We start from the raw sequence: 24,287 nt of genomic DNA on the forward strand, positions 1-24,287 counted from the left end.
TCATTTCTGATGGAGGGGAAGGTTCAGAGGGAATTCCATAGGACTCGTCAGAAGAAAAGTACCTTGGATCTTCCTCCCATGAACACTCATCTTCAGTATTGGACAAAACATCCCTCAGAGCAGTCCGAAACTGAGCCTGCCTCAACAACGAGGAGTGACGTCCTCGATGGCGGTGCCGAGAAGTCGACGCCCACCTGGACTCGGGTGAAGCTTCCTCCACCGATGTCGAAGGGAAGTCGACCTAAGTGGCAGGCGGCACCGAGGTTGGGGACCTCACCACAGGCAAAGGGCCAGATGCTGCTGCAGCAGATGGTATGGAAGGCGCAAGCACCCCCGACACCGCAGACTGGCGCAGCAATCCTTCCAGAAGCTCTGGGAGCAGGGCCCTGATGCACTCGTCGAGAGTTGTCGTCGGATAAGGCTGCGGGGTCAGTAAAGGAGCCGGTGGCAGAATCTGTCAAGGTTCTGGAGCAGGTACCGGGCTGCCAGAACACCATCGGCACTTTCTGAATAGAGGGGGAGCGATCCTCTTGGCGCCAACGCTTCTCAGGTGCCAATTTCCTCGACGCCCCCGGAGCTCCCGGCACCATGTGTCAAAGGAGAACGATGACGGTGCTTCTTCACCTTCGCTCGACGCCCGTCATCGAGACTCCTCAGTACCGATGAGGATGTGGATTCCTCACACCTCCAAGGGGCCAGGTCCGACGAAGGTCGATCCCGGGGAGGCCTGCACAGCAGGAGGCCTCGGGGCAGGTGGAGACCCACTCAATGCCTCACTGCTCCCAGCACGAATTGATCTTTCAGCAGTCATTACCTCTGCTCCCGATGTCGATGCTTCCCTCAATGTCAATGTCGATGTCGAAAAACCAGACCAAGCCCCAAAAAGTTTTTCTCATTGGGTTTCTCAAGACGCTTGGGTCCGTTTCTTCACACGAAGACACAGACTACAAGCGGCTGGGCTATGGTCGGGTCCAAGGCACTGCATACACCAGGAATGGGTATCGGTACCTGAGATGGTCCGGTTGCACTAAGTACAACGTTTGAAGCCGCTGGGAGTCTTCGATGACTTGGAAGGAAAAACGGCTTCGGCAAAATCAAACAACGCAACTGTGCCTGTTAAAAGAAAAAGGCACAAAAATAAGAGGATAAAACTCGACCACGGTCGAAAAAGAAAGGAAACTTCAAAAGGGAGAAAACTAAGAAAAGTAATCTCTACTTTTTTTTTTATTTTTAGAAACGATAATAAAAGAAAAAAATCGAAAACAAAAAACGAAGATTCTCTCCTGGGCCTGTGAGGAACAGCGAAAAACAACACCGCACCTCAACGCCATCTTTTTTTCGATAACACGGTTGGGGCCAGCCAAATCTCAGAAATGGCCGGGCTTGAGATGGCTGGCATCGGTTTTTGCCCATAATGGGAACTGAAGCTGGCGTTCTCAAATCCGGCCAAATCCAAGGCATTTGGTCATGGGAGGGGCCAGGATTCGTAGTGCACTGGTCCCCCTCAACATGCCAGGACACCAACCGGGCACCCTAGGGGGCACTTCTAAAAAGTAAAAAAAAAATTAAAATAGCTCCCAGGTGCATAGCTCCCTTACCTTGGGTGCTGAGCCCTCCAAAACTCACTCCCCACAACTATACACCACTACCACAGCCCTAAGGGATGAAGGGGGGCACCTAGATGAGGGTACAGTGGGTTTCGGGTGGGTTTTGGAGGGCTCCCATTTTCCATCACAAATGTAACAGGTGGGGGGAGGATGGGCCTGGGTTCGCCTGCCTGAAGTCCACTGTACCCACTAAAACTACTCCAGGGACCTGCATACTGCTGCGATGGACCTGAGTATGACATTTGAGGCTGGCATAGAGGCTGGCAAAAAAAGTTTTTAAAGTTGTTTTTTTTTAGCGTAGGAGGGGATTAGTGACCACTGGGGCAGTCAGGGGAGGTGATCCCCGATTCCCTACGGTGGTCATCTGGTCAGTTCGGGCACCTATTTGGGACTTGGACCTGAAAAAAAGGGACCAAATAAAGTGGACCAAATTCTCATCAAGGCCAGTTTTCTTTTTTCCATTATCGGGCGAAGCCGGCTATCTCATAGCCCTGCCCCACCTTTTGCACCCTGCCTTGAAGTTTCACCGGCTCCGTGACAGAAAGCAGTTGGCGCCGGCCAAAATCGGCTTTAGATTATACCGATTTGGCCGGGTTAAAGAGATCGCCGGCCATCTCCCGATTTATGTCAGAAGATGGCCGGCGATCTCTTTCGAAAATAAGCTGGATAGTAAAAAAATTTTTTAGGTATATTAAAAGCAAGAAGCCAGCAAAAGGATCAGTTGGACTGCTAGATGACCGAGGTTAAAAGGGGCAATCATGGAAGGCAAAGCCATAGCGGAGAGATTAAATTAATTCTTTGCTTCAGTCTTCTCCGAAGATTTGGGAGAGATATCAGTGCCAGATATGGTATTCAAACTGACGAGTCAGAGAAACTGAATGAAATCTCTATAAGCCTAGAGGATGTAATGGGGCAATTTGACAAACTGAAGGGCAGCAAATCTCCCAGACCGGATGGTATTCATCCCAGAGTACTGACAGAATTGAAAAATAAATTGGCGGAACTATTGTTAGTAATATGTAATTTATCTTTAAAATCGAACGTGGTACCAGAAGAATGGAGGGTGGCCAATGTAACACTGATTTTTAAAAAAGGTTCAAGAGGAGATCCAGGAAATTATAGACCGATGAGCTTGACGTTGGTGCAAGGCAAAATGGTAGAGACTATTATAAATAACAAAATTACAGAGCATATTCAGAAGCCAACATGGATTTAGTGAAGGGAAATCTTGCCTCACCAATATATTACATTTCTTTGAAGGGGTGAACAAACATGTGGATAAAGGTGAACCAGTTGATATTGTGTATCTGGATTTTCAAAAGGCGTTTGATAGAGTACCTCATGAAAGACTCCAGAGGAAATTGGAGAGTCATGGCATAGGAGGTAGTGTACTATTGTGGATTAAAAACTGGTTAAAAGACAGAAAACAGAGAGTAGGATTAAATGGTCAGTATTCTCAATGAAGATGTGTAGATAGTGGGGTTCCCCAGGGGTCTGTGCTGGGACCGCTGCTTTTTAACATATTTATAAATATCTAGAGATGGGAGTAATTAGTGAGGTAATTAAATTTGCTGACGACACAAAGTTATTCAAAGTTGTTAAATCAGAAATCTGCGGGGCCTCACACCGAATGCGTCTTTACAAGACACACAGTATAGAATCCTGTATAGAGTGCATATCACTAAAGTTAGGGGGAAAGCCCTGGGAATGTGGGATAGTGACACGTGTGACAAGTGTGGGGGGGCAGTGGGTACCTTTTTGCACTCTTTTATGGAATGTCCTACACTGCAGGAATTATGGTCTGGGGCGCTGACAACCTTGGAAGAGATATTACAGCGCTCAGTGGAGTGGCATTATTCAGTTACATTAATGGGGTGTGGGCAGGCTCTTAAGGAGCAGGGGCTGAGAGTTTCACAAAGTAAATTTGTTTTGTTAGCTTTGATTTTGCTTAAAAGATGTGTGCTGAAACAATGGGTGCAGAGAGAGCCCCCGGCCCTTGCAGTGTGGAAACATAGTATGCTTGAGATGGCTCATTGGGTGGCTATGAGATATAAGTCTGTGACCTCTCTGGGTGCTCGTGATCTGTGGGGGAGAACATGTGCCTTGTTCATGATGCCTACATAAGAAGAACAGAATCGATTAAGTCTGTGTGCTGTTTAAGTGATAAAGGACAGGGGGGAGGGGGAGGGGTCTCTGCTGGGGGAGGGGAAGAAACGGGGGGGGGGGGGGGGGGAAATAAAATAAAACATGGAATTCAGTAGATTGTTGGCAGAGTTGTCAGGACATGCTTTGTTGTTTGTATTAATGTTGCTCTTGATGCCTGTATATGAATCCATGGAACAATAAAAACATTTATAAAAAAAAAAAAAAAAAGAAGAGGATTCTGAAAAATTGCAAGAGGACCATATGAGACTGGGAGACTGGGCATCTAAATGGCAAATGACGTTTAATGTGAGCAAGTGCAAAGTGATGCATGTGGGAAAGAGGAACCCGAATTATAGCTACATAATGCAAGGTTCCACGTTAGGAGTCACCGACCAAGAAAGAGATCTAGGCGTCATCATTGATAATATGTTGAAATCCTCTGTTCAGTGTGCTGCTGTATATCACAGAGGCCATGGAACGGTGAAAACCCTCTATATTTCTATTCCCAGTGGTAGAGGTCTCAAGGGATCCCAAAAGTCAAGCCCGGTCGTTCATAAGGACCTAGTCATGGTAGTTGTCAGATACCTAGGATGGAAGAGTATCAGCCTATTCCAGTGGGGGAAGACTCAAGTAACGATTAATGGTCCAGTGACGACATGGAGAAGGTGGACATCTGTGTTTGAAGAGATATGGTCTTCTGGTGATAACAATTGATTTAAAGATGCACTGTTGACCACTGGATAGAGTTCCGGTCCAGCAGTTTTCTACTAGACTGAATGTCCCTGTGAGGGGATTTGTGACCACTGGCGTGACGGGGCCCAGTTCATGTGTAGGTGACAAGACCTTTTTTCAGATATATTAGGAAAAGATAGGAATGGAATTGTAAAACTGAAAGATGTTGAGAATGGCTTTGTGGAAAGTGATGAGGATAAAGCAAACGTGAACAAATACTTCTCTTCTGTATTCACAGAAGAGAACCCTGGAGAAGGACAGCAGTTGGCTGCCAAAGATATATCTGAGAATGGAGTGGATATTGCACCAATCACAGAAGAAAGCGTTTATAAGCAGCTTGAAAATCTGCCAGTGGACAAAGCTGTGAGGCCGGATGGAATACATCCCAGGATACTGAGAGAGCTCAGAGAACTCCTGGCGGGACCTCTTCAGGATTTATTTAATAGATCTATAGAGACAGAAGAAGTTGCTCTGCTTCACAAAAGCGGGAATAGGGAAAAGTGGGAAACTACATACTGTTAAGCCTCACGTCGGTGGTAGGAAAAATAATGGAAACGCTGCTGAAGGAAAGGATAGTTAACTGTCTAGAAGCCAACAGATTGCTGGATCTGAGGCAACATGGCTTTACCAAATAAAAATCCTGCCAAACAAATCTGATTGACCTCTTTTTGACTGGGTGACCAAAGAACTACATAAAGGACAGGCACTAGATGTAACCTACTTGGATTTCAGCAGTGCCTTTGATACAGCCCCTCACAAAAGACTCATGAATAAGCTGAGAGGGTTGAATGAATTGAAAAATGAATTGGCAGAACTATTGTTAGTAATAAGTAATTTATCTTTAAAATCGAACGTGGTACCAGAAGAATGGAGGGTGGCCAATGTAACACTGATTTTTAAAAAAGGTTCAAGAGGAGATCCAGGAAATTATAGACCGATGAGCTTGACGTTGGTGCAAGGCAAAATGTATCCATTTCACCTAAGCGGTGAAATGGATTGGAAACTGGCTGACAGACAGGTAACAGAGGTGGTAAATGGAATCAGCTCAGAAGAAAGGAAAGTGACCAGTGGAGTGCTTCAGGGGTCAGTGCTGGGGCCGATTCTGTTTAATATTTTTGTGAGCGACATTGCTGGTGAGTTAGAAGGAAAACTTTGCCTTTTTGCGAATGACACGAAGATACCCAATAGAGTGGATACATTGGAAGATGTAGAAACCATGAGATCTCCAAATGTTGGAAGAATGGTCAAGGGTCTGGCAGTTAACATTTAATGCTAAGAAGTGTAAAGTGATGCACTTGGGGTGCAAAAATCCAAAAGTGATGTACTACATAGGAGGGGAGAGATTGGTAATCCCGGCTCAGAAGAGAGACCTTGGAGTGATGGTGTCTGAGGATCTCAAGGTGGCAAAACATGCAACAAGGCAGTAGCCACAGCCAGAAGGATGCTAGGGTGCATAGAGATGGGTATAACTAGCAGTAGGAGGTGTTGATGCCCCTGTACAAGTCGTTGGTGAGGCCTCACTTGGAGTATTATGTTCAGTTTTGGAGGCTGTATCTTGGTAAAGATGTAAAAAGGCTGGAAGCAGTTCAGAGAAAAGCAAAGAAAATGGTATGCAGAAATGGTATGCAGTTTGCATAGCAAGACATATTAGGAGAGACTTGATAACCTGAACATGTATACCCTGGAGGAAAGAAGAACCAGGGATGATATGATACAGATGTTCAAATATTTGAAAGGTATTAATCCGCAAACAAACTTCTTCCAGAAACGGGAAGGTGGTAGAACTAGAGGACATGAATTGAGGTGGAACTTGAGCCGACTCAGGAATAATAACAGGAAGTATTTTTTCACCGAGAGGGTGGTGGATACTTGAAATGCCCTCCCGCTGCAGGTGGTAGAGATGAAAACCATAACGGAATTCAAAAATGCATGTGATAAATATGCAGGAATCCTGTTTAGAAGAAATCTATTCAAAGAAGCTTAGCGGAAACTAGGTGGCAATACTGATAATTGGGAAGCAAAGCCAACAACTTCTATGGTCTGTGCCCTGATCATGGCCTGGATAGATATGGATGGGCTGAACTGGAGCTTTTCAAGGGCTTTGATGACATCTTCAGAAGTTTTAGAACAAGGATGGCGCCAGGCAGACCTCTACAGTCTATGTCCTGAAAATAGCATGAACAAATCAAGATCAGGTATACATATGTTGTATCACCTCATACTTTTATGTAATGAATTTATCTACTTAGGTAGACTAGAGGGACTGTACAAGTCTTTATCTGCCATCATCTACTATGTTACTATAATAAACCAGTTATTTTTTCATTTACATAGTGTGTCTGGCTTGGTTAATTTGTAGGGCCACCCTCTAACCCTCGCTGGGGTACCACAGTCTATCCAGAATCTTCCCTCTGTATCCCTGTCCCTATTCTAATCCCATGTTCAGCATCTGCTCTCTGTGTCCCTGTCTTCCCACAATATTCAGCATCTCTCCTGTGTCTCTATCTTACTCTGTCCAGCACCTCCTCTCTGTGTCCATATCCCACCCCATGTCTAACTTCTCCCTTCCCTTCCCTTCCACTCCCACCCTAGAGTCAGCACACCTCCCTCTCTTTTGTTCCCTTGCTGCTGTTGCCTTCAACCCCCAACCCTTGGTCCAGCATTTTCTCTTTCCCTCAAATTGGTCCAACAGTTCTCCACTCTAGTCATCCTTCTCTCTTCCCTCCACTCCCCCTCCCAGGTCCAGTATTTATTTATTTATTGCATTTGTATCCCACATTATCCCACCTCTTTGCAGGCTCAATGTGGCTTACAATACATCATGGGTACTGGAAATAGAAGTGAATATACATTAGGTTTACAGAGGGTTTGTGTTACATGGTGGTGAATTACATGATGGTATTAAAGCAAAAGACATTATAAGACAGTACTAAAAGTTCAAAAGATTATAGTTACACATGTTGATCTTTGTGATATATCTTGGCGAAGAGATAGGTTTTTAATAGTTTGCAGAAATTGGTCAGTTCATAGACAGTTTTCAAGTTACGTGGTAGCGCATTCCAGAGCTGCGTGCTCATATAGGAAAAGGTAGATGCATGCATTGATTTGTATTTCAAACCCTTACACTTGGGAGGATGAAGAATGAGGGGTGTGCGGGAAGATTTTTTTGCGTTCCTGGGTGGTAGTTCTATTAGATCTGACATGTAGGCTGGGGCGTTACCATGGATGATTTTATGGACTAAAGTGCAAAGTTTGAACGTGATGCGTTCTTTTAGTGGGAGCCAGTGTAGTTTTTCTCATAGGGGTTTCGCGCTTTCGTATTTTGGTGTGCCGAATATTAGTCTGGCTGCCGTATTCTGAGCTGTCTGGAGTTTTTTTGAGTATTTGCTCTTTACAGCCAGCATAGAGAGTTACAATAGTCCAGATGACTGAGTACCAGTGATTGTACCAGATTGCGGAAGACAATCCTTGGAAAAAAAGGTCTAACTCTTTTTAGTTTCCACATTGAATGAAACATCTTTTTGGTTATGTTATTTGCATGGTTCTCCAGTGTAAGATGTCGATCAATAGTGACTCCGAGGATTTTCAGGGTGTCCGAAACTGGTAGATTTAGTTTAGGTGTGTTGATGGTGGTAAATTTATTCTTACTGTATTGCGAGGTGAGTACCAGGCATTGGGTTTTCTCAGCATTGAGTTTCAGCTGAAATGCATCTGCCCAGGAATTCATAATATGTAGGCTTTGCTTGATTTCATTGGAGATTTCCCTTAAATCTTGATGGAATGGGATGAAGATCGTTACATCGACAGCGTATATATATGGGTTTAGGTTCCGATTCGATAGTAGTTTGGCCAAGGGTGTCTTCAGTCTTCATTAGGTTGAATATGGTCGGTGAGAGGGGGGATCCCTGTGGAACTCCGCATTCAGGTTTCCATGTCACTGATGTAATCGAGTTTGAAGTCACTTGATATGAGCGTGTAGTGAGGAACCCTTTAAACCAATTGAGAACGTTGCCTCCAATTCCGAAGTATTCGAGGATGTGTAATAAAATTCCATGGTCAACCATGTCGAATGCACTTGACATGTCGAATTGTAGCAGTAGAATGTTGTTGCCATTTGCTATCAATTGTTCCTCCTACAGGCCCAGCATCTCTCCATCTCCCACCCCTCCCACACACACACATACATATATATACATATACACAAACAGGTCTGTCATTTCTCCTCTCCTTTCCTCATTTGTGGGTCTCGCATCTCTATCTGTCCCTTCCTACCCCCCCCCCCCCCCCAAGAGCCCAGTGACTTTCTGCTGGGTCCTGCATCTCTCTCTACCTCCCTTTTCCCCCGTGATTCTCCAAATTTTCTCTACAGTGCCCCACCCACAGGAAGTTACAGCAGAAGAGGCAGGACAGAACAGAAGAAAGGCTCTGAGGGAGCCAGCCATAAACTTCTTTCCTCATTGGCGCTGCCAGTGTGTTTGAAAGACCATGGAGAAATGGAGGTGCAGAGAGAGATGCTGGACTTTGAGGGGGAGAGAGAGAGACACCAGATTCATGGGGCAAGGGGAGAGGAAGGGAGGGGGAGACAGAGATGCTGGACAGTGGGAACACGGGGCAGTGGTTCAACATCACGCAGCCCCAACCATTGGGCGGCCCTGGGCTTTTTGCCGGACTCACTCAATGGTAGCTATACCCCTGAGCAAAAGGATTTCTAAGATTAGGACTCGACCTCTAAATAGCAGTTGAAATTTAATGCAGAGAACTGAAAAGTGATGTACATAGTGAAGAATATTGAAGAATAATTCCAAATAAAGGTAGAAAATTCTGGGTTCTGAAGTAAGAGTCATATGTTGAAATTTTCAGTCCACTGTGCCACAGCTACTAAAAAAACCCCAGAATGTTAGGGACTATTTTTAAAATGGAGAATAAAACTGAAAATATCATTCCTCTGGATAAGCCCCTGCTGGAACCATATCTTGAGTGCTGTGTGCAGTTCTGGTTGTCCTATCTCAAAAAGGATATAGTACAACTAGATAAGTGAAGAGCGACAAAAATTGTAAGGGACTAGAACATCTCTCTTGTGAAGAAAGGTTTAACAGTTTAGGACTCTTCAGCTTGGAGAAAAGACAACTGAAAGATGATATAATACAAGTTTATCAAAACATGAATGGTGTGCAATCTGTTTCTGAAAGATGTGGTCAAAGCGACTAACATAGCAGGATTCAAAAGAGATCTGGAGAAGATCTTGGAGGAAAAGTCCTTATAAAATTAGTAGCCAGCAAGAATGTGAGAGCCAATGCTCATCCCTCAAAATCAACTATGGGCTGTCCTAGGTACTTTTAAGCTGGACTGATCATGAGACACATTGCTGGGCTCTGTGGACCTTGGTCTGATTCAGAATAGCTTTTTTATGTTTTCATTTAATAATTTGGTTTTAGTTCCAAATAATTCCTCCCCTTGTTGTTCATCACTTATCTCTACATGGCTTCAACTGGCATCACCCATTTAACATTAGCAAATCACACCAATTTTTCAGTTAATGGCTCATCAGGTTTGGAAATAAGATTATATACATGTTAGACAAGACAACAATAGTAATATAAATAATCAGGCAATATATATAAGAAACAGAAGCTTTTCTCCAACAGAAGTACTTACTATACACAATTTTAATATTTGACCAAGGCATGGGAACTTCCATCAATAACCTCGTTATTGCTAGTTCAAATATGACGGTTTTTCCAGAACCAGTTGGGGCAGAAATCACAAAATTCCGATCAGTGTAGAGGAGCTAAAGGAAATGTTGCAAAAGAATAAAACCTGTATTTGAAAAATGTCATGCTACTAACATCTATAGTTCTATGAAATTCCAGCATACAAACAGTGCATATACTTTGCTTGAATTCTGTAAGTGGGCAAAACTGACAATAAAAAACTAAAAAATAAACCTGATGCATCTGTCATCCTAAAAATAGCTTTCAATATACAAATAATGAAATTCAGCACTGCTATTTCTATCTGTAAGGACTTTGTATGAAAATTCTTATTTTTAAACATGCTGAAGTGTGTGTGTGAGACCTCTCTTAGCAGGCAGTATCTATTAAATATTTGGAAAAATAATTGTTTGAATGTAGTAACACCATTTCCTATGTGAGTGGAGGAGTAGCCTAGTGGTTAGTGCAGTGGACTTTGATCCTGGGGAACTCAGTTTGATTCCCACTGCAGCTCCTTGTGACTCTGAGCAAGTCACTTAACCCTCCATTGCCCCTGGTATAAAATAAGTATCTGAATATATGTAAACCGCTTTGAATGTAGTTGCAAAAAAAACCTCCGAAAGGCGGTATATCAAGTCCCATTTCCCCTTCCCTATACAATTGTTTAGAACAGAATAACATTCAGTACTCACATCATCCAAAGCCTTAGACTGTATATAGTTAAAATAGGGGAATTCCTTGAAAATATTTTTGAACTGTGTAGCTGAAAACCTTGTTAAGGATCAAAATACTTGGTGTTATAAAATATGATCAATTTGCAGTTTACAGTTAACTACTGTTCCATCATACTAGAATAAACACAATAGAGTTAGTAGCTTTGTAAGAGTTTATGAAAAGATTAGTTTATTTGCAAAACTGAATTATTTTTTTGTAACTACAAAACAAAGTTACTTACTTGTAGCAGATGTTCTTCAACGACAGGATGAAAATTGTTACTTCTGGGTGACGTCATCCTACAAAGCGCGATGTGGGAATACTCCCCAGAGTCTCTCCTAGAAGATTTTGGTACCAATTCACTACACGTGTGTGCCTTCCTGCCCACCATTATTGCAAGAGACCAGCTGTCTAATGAAATAGATGACAGAACACAACTCCAAGGGGAGATAGGCTTAGAAAGAATGTTCATCCTGCTGCCTCAGAGAGCACCTACTGCAGGTAAGTAACTTTGTTTTCTCCAAAGGACAAGCTGAATGATATCTTCTTACTACTGGAAATCCCTAGCTACCAAGCTGTCTTAAAACAGGAATGCAACTCAGGCCTGTAACAGGCAAGGCCCATAATCCTAATTAAATAGCAAACAACGTATGTTTTTTTTTTTTTTAAGATATCCTACAACTAAAAACAAATGTGCTTAGGGGGCTGGAGCTACATTCTAGATCCCATATACAGTTTGAAAGACTATCTGACCAAACCAGCTGTTGTGTTAGGAATGTTGTTCTAGCCCAGTGGTCAGCAAACTCATTAGTCAACAGAGCCAAATATCAACAGTACAACGATTGAAATTTCTTTTGAGAGCCAAATTTTTTATACTTAAACTATATAGGTAGATACATTGTTATTAACTTAATTAGGGTACTCCTAAGCTTGCCTCTGCCAAATACGTCCTCAATCTGATTGAGGTACGTTCGCTGAGGTCGACCCCTTCCATCTCTCCCATCCACACTCGTCTTGCGTTAGTCTTCACTGGACCAAACTTGCTGTTATTGTGCCATCTGGATAGGCAGTATCTTAAAAGGTGGTGGTGGATAAAGGATATATTTTTTGTACATTTTTTTGTCACACATTATCTCAAGCAAACTCAGGTTCAATGTGGCTTAGTTACAGTTGAAAATACAGTAAGACAGAATAATAGAATTCAGTTATATCATGGGAGAAAGTACATGGATATGTCAAACATTTTATATCCAGCTGTGTATTTAAAAGTCTGCCCTTTTACTCTAATTTAGAGTACTAATTTGTTCTACACATTAAAGGGCACATTAAAGGTTAGAGTCTCTATGGAACCAACACTTCTCTGACAGATGCTGAGCTTCAGAGGGCCTTTTACCCGAAGGAGCTGAGAGAGAGGGTGAGATTTGTGCATAAGAAAAGCTTGGTACATCTGTACCACAAATTCTGGGAGAAAACCAAAGCCAGAAGACCCTACAAGCAAGAGAAAGGAACTATCAGCCAGTCGTTCTGTAGCAACCGGTAAAGAAACAGATTGCTGAGCAGAAACAGCAGGGGAACCCAAAATGGCAGCGGTTCCCGCCAACGTCGGAACCACAGACATTTCCTTCCCTGCCGTCGCCTCCTTCCCTGAAGGAACCAGCACACTTGAGTTTTTCCGACATGCTGATGGCTCGTCTTTTTTTTTTAACCAGCGCGCTGAAAAGGAGGACAGCTGAAAGCCTTCAAGGCTGAAAACCAGGGAAGATAAATGGACAAAGCTGCCTGTGTGAAATAGCAGTGCTCTGGAATTCCAAGGCTGTGTCAAGTGACTGAGGGAGGGCAGACTGGGGTCCAGACGGCGACTCGGGGTCCGGGGAGGAGGGGGAGGGTGGCGGGGGGGTTCTTTCTATTTTACCTTACCCCACGTGCTGCTGTGTGGTGCTCGGCTGCTGGCTGTGTGGCTGGCTGCTGCTCGTCTCTCTCCGTCTGGGGTGGGGCGCGGCCGCTGCTGCGCTGAAGGCATTTAAGAGAAGCCTGCAGCCCGCCTCCGCGGGGCTTCTATAGGTCCAAATTGTCAGCAAATTGCCAGCAAATTAAACCAATAGAAGCCCCGCGGAGGCAGGCTGCAGACTGAAGAGGGGAGGAGGGGAAGCTGGGTTTCAAATCGGAGTCGGACGGGACCATAAAAAAACCTGTGCCCGCGGCACGGCCGGCAATGCGGAAAAAGCGCCCAATTGTGGAAGAGCCACATTCAAGGGGCCAAAGAGCCGCATGTGGCTCGCAAGCCGCGGTTTGCCGACCACTGTTCTAGCCAATAGTGAGATGTGAATAAGTGGACTGAGGTCCTCATTGCAGCTCTGTAGATCGCCTTTATGGAAACTGACCTCAAGTGGGCTATGACACAGCCATGGCTCTGGCAATGAGAGCTGTGACATAACCCTCCAGAGTCAGACCAGCCTGGGCATAAATGAAGGAGATGCAATATGCTAGCCAATTAGAGAGAGTATATTTACTGATGGCAGCCTCCATCCTGTTTGGGTCAAAAGAAACAAAAAGGTAAGTGGACTTTCTATGGGATTCAGTCCACTCTAAACAAAAAGCCAAGGACCCTCTTGCAATCCAGAGTTTGCAATGCACTTTCAATTTGATGGGCATGTGGTTTCGAAAAATCTCAGACTGTTGTATATATAATAGTATGTCCATGCAATATGATATATGTTGGAAAAACTAATCGACTGTTGAAAGTTAGAATTATAGAACATCGTAGTTGTATTAAGAGACGTATTATGACGGCACCATTAGTAGAACATTTGGTTACAAGCTGCACACAATATTGATGATATAAAAGTTTTGGTTTTTTGTACCATCAGAAAAAAATTGGCTTGGGGGTAATTTCAATCTTGCCCTGTTAAGAGTAGAACGTACCATTTATTTACTAGATTGTGTTTTCCCTAAGGGTTTAAACAAAGAACTCGAATTAATACACTTTCTGTAATATTGATAAATAATTATCACTTGATATATCCAAGATTTTTGCATTGGCTTCATTCCGCCCTAAGGATTTTACACTTATTTATTTATTTTTATTATAATTGTTCTTTTATTTTTGTCTCTGTTTTGATATTTTTCATATTTTTCGTATTTTTTGTCTTTTTGGTTTAATATCTCTTATAGTCTTATTTTTTACATTCTCATATTTTTATTACAGTTCTATATTTTTCATCATTATTATTATTTACTCTTTTTATGTATGTATATATATATATATATATATATATATATATATATATATATATATATACACACACACACATACACACTTATTTTTATATTTATTTTTATTTATTCATCTATCACCATTGGGTCATATTTCGATCATTTTATATCGGTTCGATATCTTTTCATTTTTATTTTTATTATTAATTTTTATTTTCGTATTTATTTTTATTTTCATTCCACTTTTTGGTTAAATATCTTTGTGTATCCCTATTTTTATATTCTTACTATTATTTTTTTACATTTTTATATTTCTATTATTACTGCCCCATATTTATGTTCCTTTTTATTTTACTTATTATTTTTATTAATTTTCATTATTATTCACATATATTTATATATATTATATATATATCCACACATTTATATCTATTTTTTTCCTTTTTTCACTATTGGGTCCTTAAAAAATTAAAAATGAATTTGTGGGCATTCATTTTTTGGGTCCTATACAATTAAACTATTGTGCTTCTTTTAAGTTTGAAGTGGTACGACATTACATTACATCCATGTGGGTTTAGTATTTGGAGTAAATATTTGATCATGTTTTGTTACATCATCATGTTCTGTGACATCATTACGTCTTGTCATTACTTCTCTTACGTCACTAAGTTTTTGGTTTAAATTTTTTGGAAGAACCTACAACACATTTGAATCACAAGTTAACTTTTCCATTGTGGACTGTGGATAGCACCATGTCGGTATGTATTGATCCATGTGCAGGACAGTTTTTAGTTCTTATGCGGCTTTAAAATCCACAAAAAAACATTAGAATAGGGTTAACTATTATGTCCCCACATTATTTAATGCATGATGTCCTCTTTAAAAAATTTTTTTTTGACGGTCTTAAACTTTTTGACGGTTTTAAAAGACATAAAGTCTGCATAAATAGTTTTTTTTACGGTTTTTATTAGTTTTTACTGTCGTGCATATTGTGCTATGTTGATATATACTACTGGTCCTGGTGCAAATCAGTTTTCAAATCTTCGATTTTTGTTGCGCTGGAACTATTAAGTGTTATTGATTTTTACAAAGTCCATTGTTCTTCAAGCGTATTTTTCTATTACTATTTTATGGTTTCCATTCATGACGCCGTGCTTTCTATATTATTTTTTTGAGGTCTTTAAAAGAGATTAAGTTTAAATACACAACTCTCGTACTGCTGCAAGCTTACAACTCAACGCTGGTATATCTCCATGTGATGCCTGTCATTTGATAGAGCACCAACTAGCTCGGCAGATTATCTTTTGAAAAAAACTGATATTCTACTTTAGGCAATATAGATATATATATATATATATATATATATTGTGATAAGTAAGAGGGTGTCCTCTCCGGGAAGGCCACTAGAGGGTGCCAGTAGGGGAGTGCATGGATAGAGGTCTCTAGGACCGGGGAGAGTCCTGGGATGGCTACAGGTGCAGGTGGTTATGGGCTGGGTCCTGTTTAGCTATTAACCACTTTATACCCCACCTGAGAAGGGTGAAAGGAAGAAAAGAGAGCTGGCAGCTGAAGAGAATCTCCCTGGAAAGAACTGGCTAAACCCTATGGACTTGCGGTGGACTGTGTGTCCAAAGTGAGATCAGCAGGTTGGGGTAAGAAGTCCCTAAAGCATTAGTGTTGGACTGTGTAGCCTCAGTACTTATAGGAACTGTGTGTTCAGTGAAAGGACTGTGTGTCCAAAGAAGAAAGGACTATGTGTCCAGGACTGTGTGTCCCAGTACTGAGAGAAGCCTGGGGTTAGAAGTCCCCAAAGTATTGAAGCTAGTAATGAGCCCATGTATCTGTGTGGGGTGGCTCAGACTGAAGACCTCTGAAAGCATAAAGTATTAAGCTAGAAGTGTGCCCAGGGGCTGGAATAAAGAGTTGCCTGAGAAATATGCAGTTGGTGAGACCTGTTTAATTTGCTTAGTGGGAACCAGGTCACCCTGAGCGAGAAGGGGTAGCACACTAATTTGCATATGATCTGCATATTGAGAACCAGGTCACCCTGAGTGAAGAGGGGGATATCACAATATATATATATTGTGACATCCCCACCTCTCTCTTGTGAGATGAGGCTCCAACCTCTAGATCCCAGGTCCCTCTTTCACTCAGGGTGAGCTGGATTTTAGTATGCAGGTTATATGCAAATTAGTCTCAACCCCTTTCTGCTCGGGGTGACCTGCTTCTCAAAAAGGCAAACACAGTCAGGTCTCACCAACAGAATATTACTCATACAAAACTTTATTTCAGCCCCTAGGGCACATTTCCTTTAGCTCCACAATACTTTGGGGACTTCCAACCCCAGGCTTTGCAGCCTGCCTCTCTCTGTACTTGGACACACAGTTCTTATACTTAAAGCTCAAGGGCCTTCTTACCCCAGCCAGCTTCCTTTCTTTATACACACAGTTCACCACCAGTCCATAGGGCTCCACCAGTACTTTCCATGGGGATGTTTCTGCATCAGCTCCCAGCTTTCTGCTTCAGCTGCTAGCTCTCCTCTCTCCCTCCCACGAAGGTGGGGTATTAAGGGGTTAACGGCTAAACAGGACCCAGCCCATAACCTGCTGCACCTGTTTCCTCCTCCAGGACTCTCCTCGGTCCTAGCGACCTCCTGCTATCCATCCCCTTACTGGCTCCCTTTAGTGACTCACCCAGCCCTTCTCCCTGGACATTTTAGGGGAACAGCGCCCTCTAGGGGCCTAACCAGGGTAGGACAGCCTCATACTTATCACTATATATATATATATATATATATATATATATATATATAGTCATGGTTGTGCCCATGTTTCATGCTCTCCTTCCTCTCGCCACCTGGTGGCCCAACCTGGTGGCTGCAGTGAACTGTCTGGTTGTTGTCACCCGGTCCAGATTTCAGGCTAGTCCGGTCCGGATCTTCCAGTCTTGCTCTGCTTGTTTGAACCTGCACAGCACCCATAGTTGCCTGGTGATTGCTGCAGCTGAGCCTCAGCTGCTGTTGGGCTTATTAGCCATTCTGAAATCCTTCTGCTTTGCCTTTGCATTGCCTAAGGCCCTGAGGTTTGTTGGGGTGCTGTTTGCACTTCTGCTCACTCTGGTTCTTGCCCGAGATTCTTGTTTGTTTCTAGTTAGGCTGTATGTAGTTTAGATTAGGTTGTTGTTTGTTTGCTAGTCCTGTCTCTGGGTTAGTTTTGTGTTTAGTCTTTGTCTGTTTGTGTCTTTGTGGCTGCTCTGCAGCTTTCAGTTCTGTGTCGTTATCAGTGTTTTGTTCCCTGTTTCAGTGGCTGTTTGCAGCTTTCAGTCCTGCCCGTTAGCTTTCCCTTCCTTGCCCTGTTGCCCCTGTATGTTCCTTTCCCCTCGGACCCTCAGTCCTGGTTCAGTCTAGTGGGGATCCAATCCTGCCTTGCCCAGTAAGTCCTGCTGGCCACCTGCAGCCAGGGGCTGAACTCCTGGTGAAAAGTGGCCAAGCGCAGGTGAAGTTTAAGGGTGCCTGCTCTGCTTATTCCTGCCTGTTTGCCTCTGCTGCAACTCCAGTCCGGAGTTCCAGTTCTGTTCTGCCTAGTCTCTGGTGTGGGGTGGTTTTGCCTGCCACTGCTGCTCCTCGGCAGTGGCCCAAGAGCTCACAAACTTAGTTCCAGCTTTGAAAACCTGACATATATATATACGTTTTTTACTTGAATATTTACACCTGTTTCATTTCATGATATTTCATATAGTGTTGTTCTGAAATATCATCATCTACTATAACCCATGGCGTTTAAGTATGCTCACAAGACCAAACGGTTAGTGACATCATTACGCGCGTCACCACACTATTTCTGTCTTGATATTAAATTGGACCCCTCACCATGCCACTACAATATTGTAAATAACAATTATAGTTCAATTACGGTGATGGTGTGAAATATGAATAGTGTCCATTTATGATTTAAATCACTATTTATTTTATTTTGTATTTTTATTTTATTTTGCATTATTTATTCTTATTTTTATTTTTCATTTTTAATCCTACTCTTTAGATTAGACTTTGTAAACATGCTTTTTATCTTCATTTTTTTATCTTTACTGTTTTTCACCTTTTTACCTTTTCTATTTTATTTCAATTCTTACATCATTTTTTCTTTTTTTTTATTTTGTTCCTTTATAATCTCTTTTTTCAAACATTTATTTATTTTTTTCAAACATTTCCATGGTTTTTATTTGAAGAGTTTATCACAATCTTTTTACATCTTTTATAGTTAAACTTTTCTTCAACTTGAGAGATCGAGAAGCCACTCTTTATACGTCAAGCTGTTGGTACATAAACTTTTAACTATATCAGGTTCTCATATGTGTCATTTTAGAACATATATATTTACACATAAGGTCATATATGTTTATATCTATTTCTAAATTTTTTTTGTTATATACCTTTTTTAAAACACTGTAGTATTTACAAATGTGTATGCATATACATATGAATGTACTGATATATATAGATATATGTTCACATATATCTGATTGTTTTATTTAGAAAACATTACCATATATGTCCTGTGCAACATATTTTTGCTCTGTTTGATTTTTATAATTTTTATGTATGACATTATCTTACTACTAATAAAAAAAGCCCGTTTCTGACACAAATGAAACGGGCGCTAGCAAGGTTTTCCTTGGAGTGTGTGTGTGAGTGACTGTGTAAGAGAGAGTGAATGTGCGAGTGTGTGTGTGTAAAAGAGAGAGAGTGTGGGTGCGAGTGTGTCTGTGAGAGAGTGTGTGTGTGTGAGAATGAATGTGTGCGAGTGTGTATGTGAGCCGCAGTGAGTGTAAGAGAGTGTGTTTCACACAGATACAGTGTGTGAGGTTTCATGACCCCCACCCTCCTGGTCTCAGGACCCCCTCCCCCCCCCTCTCTTGTTCCATGCACCCAATGACCGTCTCTGTGGCCTTGGTCTGCAATCAGGACATGTGCTGCAGCTCCTCCCCTTCGTTAGTGCTGGCTGTTGTTCATTTTTTTTTACCTGCAGCTGTGCCGGCAAGAGTGAAGGGGATGTCTGTGTGTGTGAGAGAAACAGTCTGTGTGTTTGTGGTAGACAGACTTGTGTGTGTGTGGGTGAGACATTAAAAGAGAGTGTTTGTGTCTCAGAGAGAGACAGAGAGTGTGTGTGAGAGAGAGGAAGTGTGTGTGAGAGATGGAGTATGTGTGTCAGAGAGAGAAAGCGAATGCTACATACCTGTAGAAGGTATTCTCCGAGGACAGCAGGCTGATTGTTCTCACTAATGGGTGACGTCCACGGCAGCCCCTCCAATCGGAAACTTCACTAGCAAAGTCCTTTGCTAGTCCCCGCGCGCACCGCGCATGCGCGGCCGTCTTCCCGCCCGAAACCGGCTCGAGCCGGCCAGTCCAGTATGTAGCAAGACAATACACTCCAAGGGAAGACACAACTCCAAAGGGGAGGCGGGCGGGTTTGTGAGAACAATCAGCCTGCTGTCCTCGGAGAATACCTTCTACAGGTATGTAGCATTCGCTTTCTCCGAGGACAAGCAGGCTGCTTGTTCTCACTGATGGGGTATCCCTAGCCCCCAGGCTCACTCAAAACAACAACCATGGTCAATTGGGCCTCGCAACGGCGAGGACATAACTGAGATTGACCTAAAAAATTTACCAACTAACTGAGAGTGTAGCCTGGAACAGAACAAACAGGGCCCTCGGGGGGTGGAGTTGGATCCTAAAGCCCAAACAGGTTCTGAAGAACTGACTGCCCGAACCGACTGTCGCGTCGGGTATCCTGCTGCAGGCAGTAATGAGATGTGAATGTGTGGACAGATGACCACGTCGCAGCTTTGCAAATTTCTTCAATGGAGGCTGACTTCAAGTGGGCTACCGACGCAGCCATGGCTCTAATATTATGAGCCGTGACATGACCCTCAAGAGCCAGCCCCGCCTGGGCGTAAGTGAAGGAAATGCAATCTGCTAGCCAATTGGATATGGTGCGTTTCCCTACAGCCACTCCCCTCCTATTGGGATCAAAAGAAACAAACAATTGGGCGGACTGTCTGTGGGGCTGTGTCCGCTCCAGGTAGAAGGCCAATGCTCTCTTGCAGTCCAAAGTGTGCAACTGACGTTCAGCAGGGCAGGAATGAGGACGGGGAAAGAATGTTGGCAAGACAATCGACTGGTTCAGATGGAACTCCGACACGACCTTTGGCAGAAACTTAGGGTGAGTGCGGAGGACTACTCTGTTGTGATGAAATTTGGTGTAAGGAGCCTGGGCTACCAGGGCCTGAAGCTCACTGACTCTACGAGCCGAAGTAACTGCCACCAAAAAAATGACCTTCCAGGTCAAGTACTTCGGATGGCAGGAATTCAGTGGCTCAAAAGGAGGTTTCATCAGCTGGGTGAGAACGACATTGAGATCCCATGACACTGTAGGAGGTTTGACAGGGGGCTTTGACAAAAGCAAACCTCTCATGAAGCGAACAACTAAAGGCTGTCCTGAGATCGGCTTACCTTCCACATGGTAATGGTATGCACTGATTGCACTAAGGTGAACCCTTACGGAGTTGGTCTTAAGACCAGACTCAGACAAGTGCAGAAGGTATTCAAGCAGGGTCTGTGTAGGACAAGAGCGAGGATCTAGGGCCTTGCTGTCACACCAGACGGCAAACCTCCTCCAATGAAAGAAGTAACTTCTCTTAGTGGAGTCTTTCCTGGAAGCAAGCAAGATGCAGGAGACACCCTCTGACAGACCCAAAGAGGCAAAGTCTACGCCCTCAACATCCAGGCCGTGAGAGCCAGAGACTGGAGGTTGGGATGCAGAAGAGCCCCTTCGTCCTGCGTGATGAGGGTCGGAAAACACTCCAATCTCCACGGTTCTTTGGAGGATAACTCCAGAAGAAGAGGAAACCAGATCTGACGCGGCCAAAAAGGAGCAATCAGAATCATGGTGCCTCGGTCTTGCTTGAGTTTCAACAAAGTCTTCCCCACCAGAGGGATGGGAGGATAAGCATACAGCAGGCCCTCCCCCCAATCCAGGAGGAAGGCATCCGAGGCCAGTCTGCCGTGGGCCTGAAGTCTGGAACAGAACTGAGGGACTTTGTGGTTCACTCGAGATGCGAAGAGATCCACCAAGGGGGTGCCCCACGCTTGGAAGATCTGGCGCACCACTCGGGAGTTGAGCGACCACTCGTGAGGTTGCATAATCCTGCTCAACCTGTCGGCCAAACTGTTGTTTACGCCTGCCAGATATGTGGCTTGGAGCACCATGCCGTGACGGCGAGCCCAGAGCCACATGCTGACGGCTTCCTGACACAGGGGGCGAGATCCGGTGCCCCCCTGCTTGTTGACATAATACATGGCAACCTGGTTGTCTGTCTGAATTTGGATAATTTGGTGGGACAGCCGATCTCTGAAAGCCTTCAGAGCGTTCCAGATCGCTCACAACTCTAGAAGATTGATCTGCAGATCGCGTTCCTGGAGGGACCAGCTTCCTTGGGTGTGAAGCCCATCGACATGAGCTCCCCATCCCAGGAGGGACGCATCCGTAGTCAGCACTTTCCGTGGCTGAGGAATTTGGAAGGGACGTCCCAGAGTCAAATTGGAGCAAATGGTCCACCAATACAGGGATTCGAGAAAACTCGTGGACAGGTGGATCACGTCCTCCAGACCCCCAGCGGCCTGATACCACTGGGAGGCTAGGGTCCATTGAGCAGATCTCATGTGAAGGCGGGCCATGGGAGTCACGTGGACTGTGGAGGCCATGTGGCCCAGCAATCTCAACATCTGCCGAGCTGTGATCTGCTGGGACGCTCGCACCCGCGAGACGAGGGACAACAAGTTGTTGGCTCTCGTCTCTGGGAGATAGGCGCGAGCCGTCCGAGAATCCAGCAGAGCTCCTATGAATTCGAGTCTCTGCACTGGAAGAAGGTGGGACTTTGGATAATTTATCACAAACCCCAGTAGCTCCAGTAGGCGAATAGTCATCTGCATGGACTGCAGGGCTCCTGCCTCGGATGTGTTCTTCACCAGCCAATCGTCGAGATATGGGAACACATGCACCCCCAGCCTGCGAAGTGCCGCTGCTACCACAGCTAGGCACTTTGTGAACACCCTGGGCGCAGAGGCGAGCCCAAAGGGTAGCACACAGTACTGGAAGTGGCGTGTGCCCAACTGAAATCGCAGATACTGTCTGTGAGCTGGCAGTATCAGGACGTGTGTGTAGGCATCCTTCAAGTCCAGAGAGCATAGCCAATCGTTTTGCTGAATCATGGGGAGAAGGGTGCCCAGGGAAAGCATCCTGAACTTTTCTTTTTCGAGATACTTGTTCAGGGCCCTTAGGTCTAGGATGGGACACATCCCCCCTGTTTTCTTTTCCACAAGGAAGTACCTGGAATAGAATCCCAGCCCTTCTTGCCCGGATGGCACGGGCTCGACCGCATTGGCGCTGAGAAGGGCGGAGAGTTCCTCTGCAAGTACCTTCTTGTGCTGGAAGCTGTAAGACTGAGCTCCCGGTGGACAATTTGGAGGTTTTGAGGTCAAATTGAGGGTGTACCCCTGCCGGACTATTTGCAGAACCCACTGATCGGAGGTTATGAGAGGCCACCTTTGGTGAAAAGCTTTCAACCTCCCTCCGACTGGCAGGTCGCCCGGCACGGACACTTGGATGTCGGCTATGCTCTGCTGGAGCCAGTCAAAAGCTCGCCCCTTGCTTTTGCTGGGGAGCCGCGGGGCCTTGCTGAGTCGCACGCTGCTGACGAGAGCGAGCGCGCTGGGGCTTAGCCTGGGCCGCAGGCTGTCGGGAAGGAGGATTGTACCTACGCTTGCCAGAAGAGTAGGGAACAGTCTTCCTTCCCCCGAAAAATCGTCTACCTGTAGAGGTAGAAGCTGAAGGCTGCCGGCGGGCGAATTTGTCGAATGCGGTGTCCCGCTGGTGGAGAGACTCTACCACCTGTTCGACTTTTTCACCAAAAATATTGTCCGCACGGCAAGGCGAGTCCGCAATCCGCTGCTGGATTCTATTCTCCAGGTCGGCGGCACGCAGCCATGAGAGCCTGCGCATCACCACACCTTGAGCAGCGGCCCTGGACGCAACATCAAAAGTGTCATAAACTCCTCTGGCCAGGAATTTTCTGCACGCCTTCAGCTGCCTGACCACTTCCTGAAAAGGCTTGGCTTGCTCAGGGGGAAGAGCATCAACCAAGCCCGCCAACTGCCGCACATTGTTCCGCATGTGGATGCTCGTGTAGAGCTGGTAAGACTGGATCTTGGACACGAGCATAGAGGAATGGTAGGCCTTCCTCCCAAAGGAGTCTAAGGTTCTAGCGTCCTTGCCCGGGGGCGCCGAAGCATGTTCCCTAGAACTCTTAGCCTTCTTTAGGGCCAAATCCACAACTCCAGAGTCATGAGGCAACTGAGTGCGCATCAGCTCTGGGTCCCCATGGATCCGGTACTGGGACTCGATCTTCTTGGGAATGTGGGGATTAGTTAATGGCTTGGTCCAGTTCGCAAGCAATGTCTTTTTCAGGACATGGTGCAAGGGAACAGTGGACACTTCCTTAGGTGGAGAAGGATAGTCCAGGAGCTCAAACATTTCAGCCCTGGGCTCGTCCTCCACAACCACCGGGAAGGGGATGGCCGTAGACATCTCCCGGACAAAGGAGGCAAAAGACAGACTCTCGGGAGGAGAAAGCTGTCTCTCAGGAGAGGGAGTGGGATCAGACGGAAGACCCTCAGACTCCTCGTCAGAGAAATATCTGGGATCTTCCTCTTCCTCCCACGAGGCCTCACCCTCGGTGTCAGACACAAGTTCACGGACCTGTGTCTGCAACCTTGCCCTGCTCGACTCCGTGGAACCACGTCCACGATGGGGGCGTCGAGAGGTAGACTCCCTGGCCCGCATCGGCGAAGCTCCCTCCGCCGACGTAGTCGGGGAGCCCTCCTGGGAGGTGGCCGCGGTCGGCACCGCACGCGGTACCGACGTCGGGGACCTCAACCTGGGCGATGGGCCAGCTGGCGCCACGCTCGACGGTACCGGAGGCGCAAGCACCGCCGGTACCGAAGGGGTAGGGCGCAACAGCTCTCCCAGAATCTCTAGGAGAACGGCCCGGAGGCTCTCGTTCAGAGTGGCTGCAGAAAAAGGCTGAGAGGTCGATGCAGGCGTCGACG

At 44.9% G+C, this 24,287-nt stretch overlaps 1 protein-coding gene across 1 annotated transcript in view; it reads right to left on the minus strand.

The window, feature by feature from the left end:
- HFM1 (helicase for meiosis 1) overlaps window positions 1-11,207 on the minus strand; it is a 472,985-nt gene extending 461,778 nt beyond the window's left edge. Inside the window, exons 1-3 of the mRNA XM_030206735.1 lie at window positions 11,192-11,207; window positions 10,888-10,958; window positions 10,140-10,272 (exon numbers count right to left, since the gene is read on the minus strand). Coding sequence (XP_030062595.1) covers window positions 10,140-10,272; window positions 10,888-10,958; window positions 11,192-11,207 — 220 coding nt within the window. The remainder of the gene's footprint in view (window positions 1-10,139; window positions 10,273-10,887; window positions 10,959-11,191) is intronic.
- Between the last annotated feature and the right edge of the window lie 13,080 nt (window positions 11,208-24,287).

Source organism: Microcaecilia unicolor, chromosome 6 (genome assembly GCF_901765095.1).
Source record: "Microcaecilia unicolor chromosome 6, aMicUni1.1, whole genome shotgun sequence".
Classification (NCBI taxonomy): domain Eukaryota; kingdom Metazoa; phylum Chordata; class Amphibia; order Gymnophiona; family Siphonopidae; genus Microcaecilia; species Microcaecilia unicolor.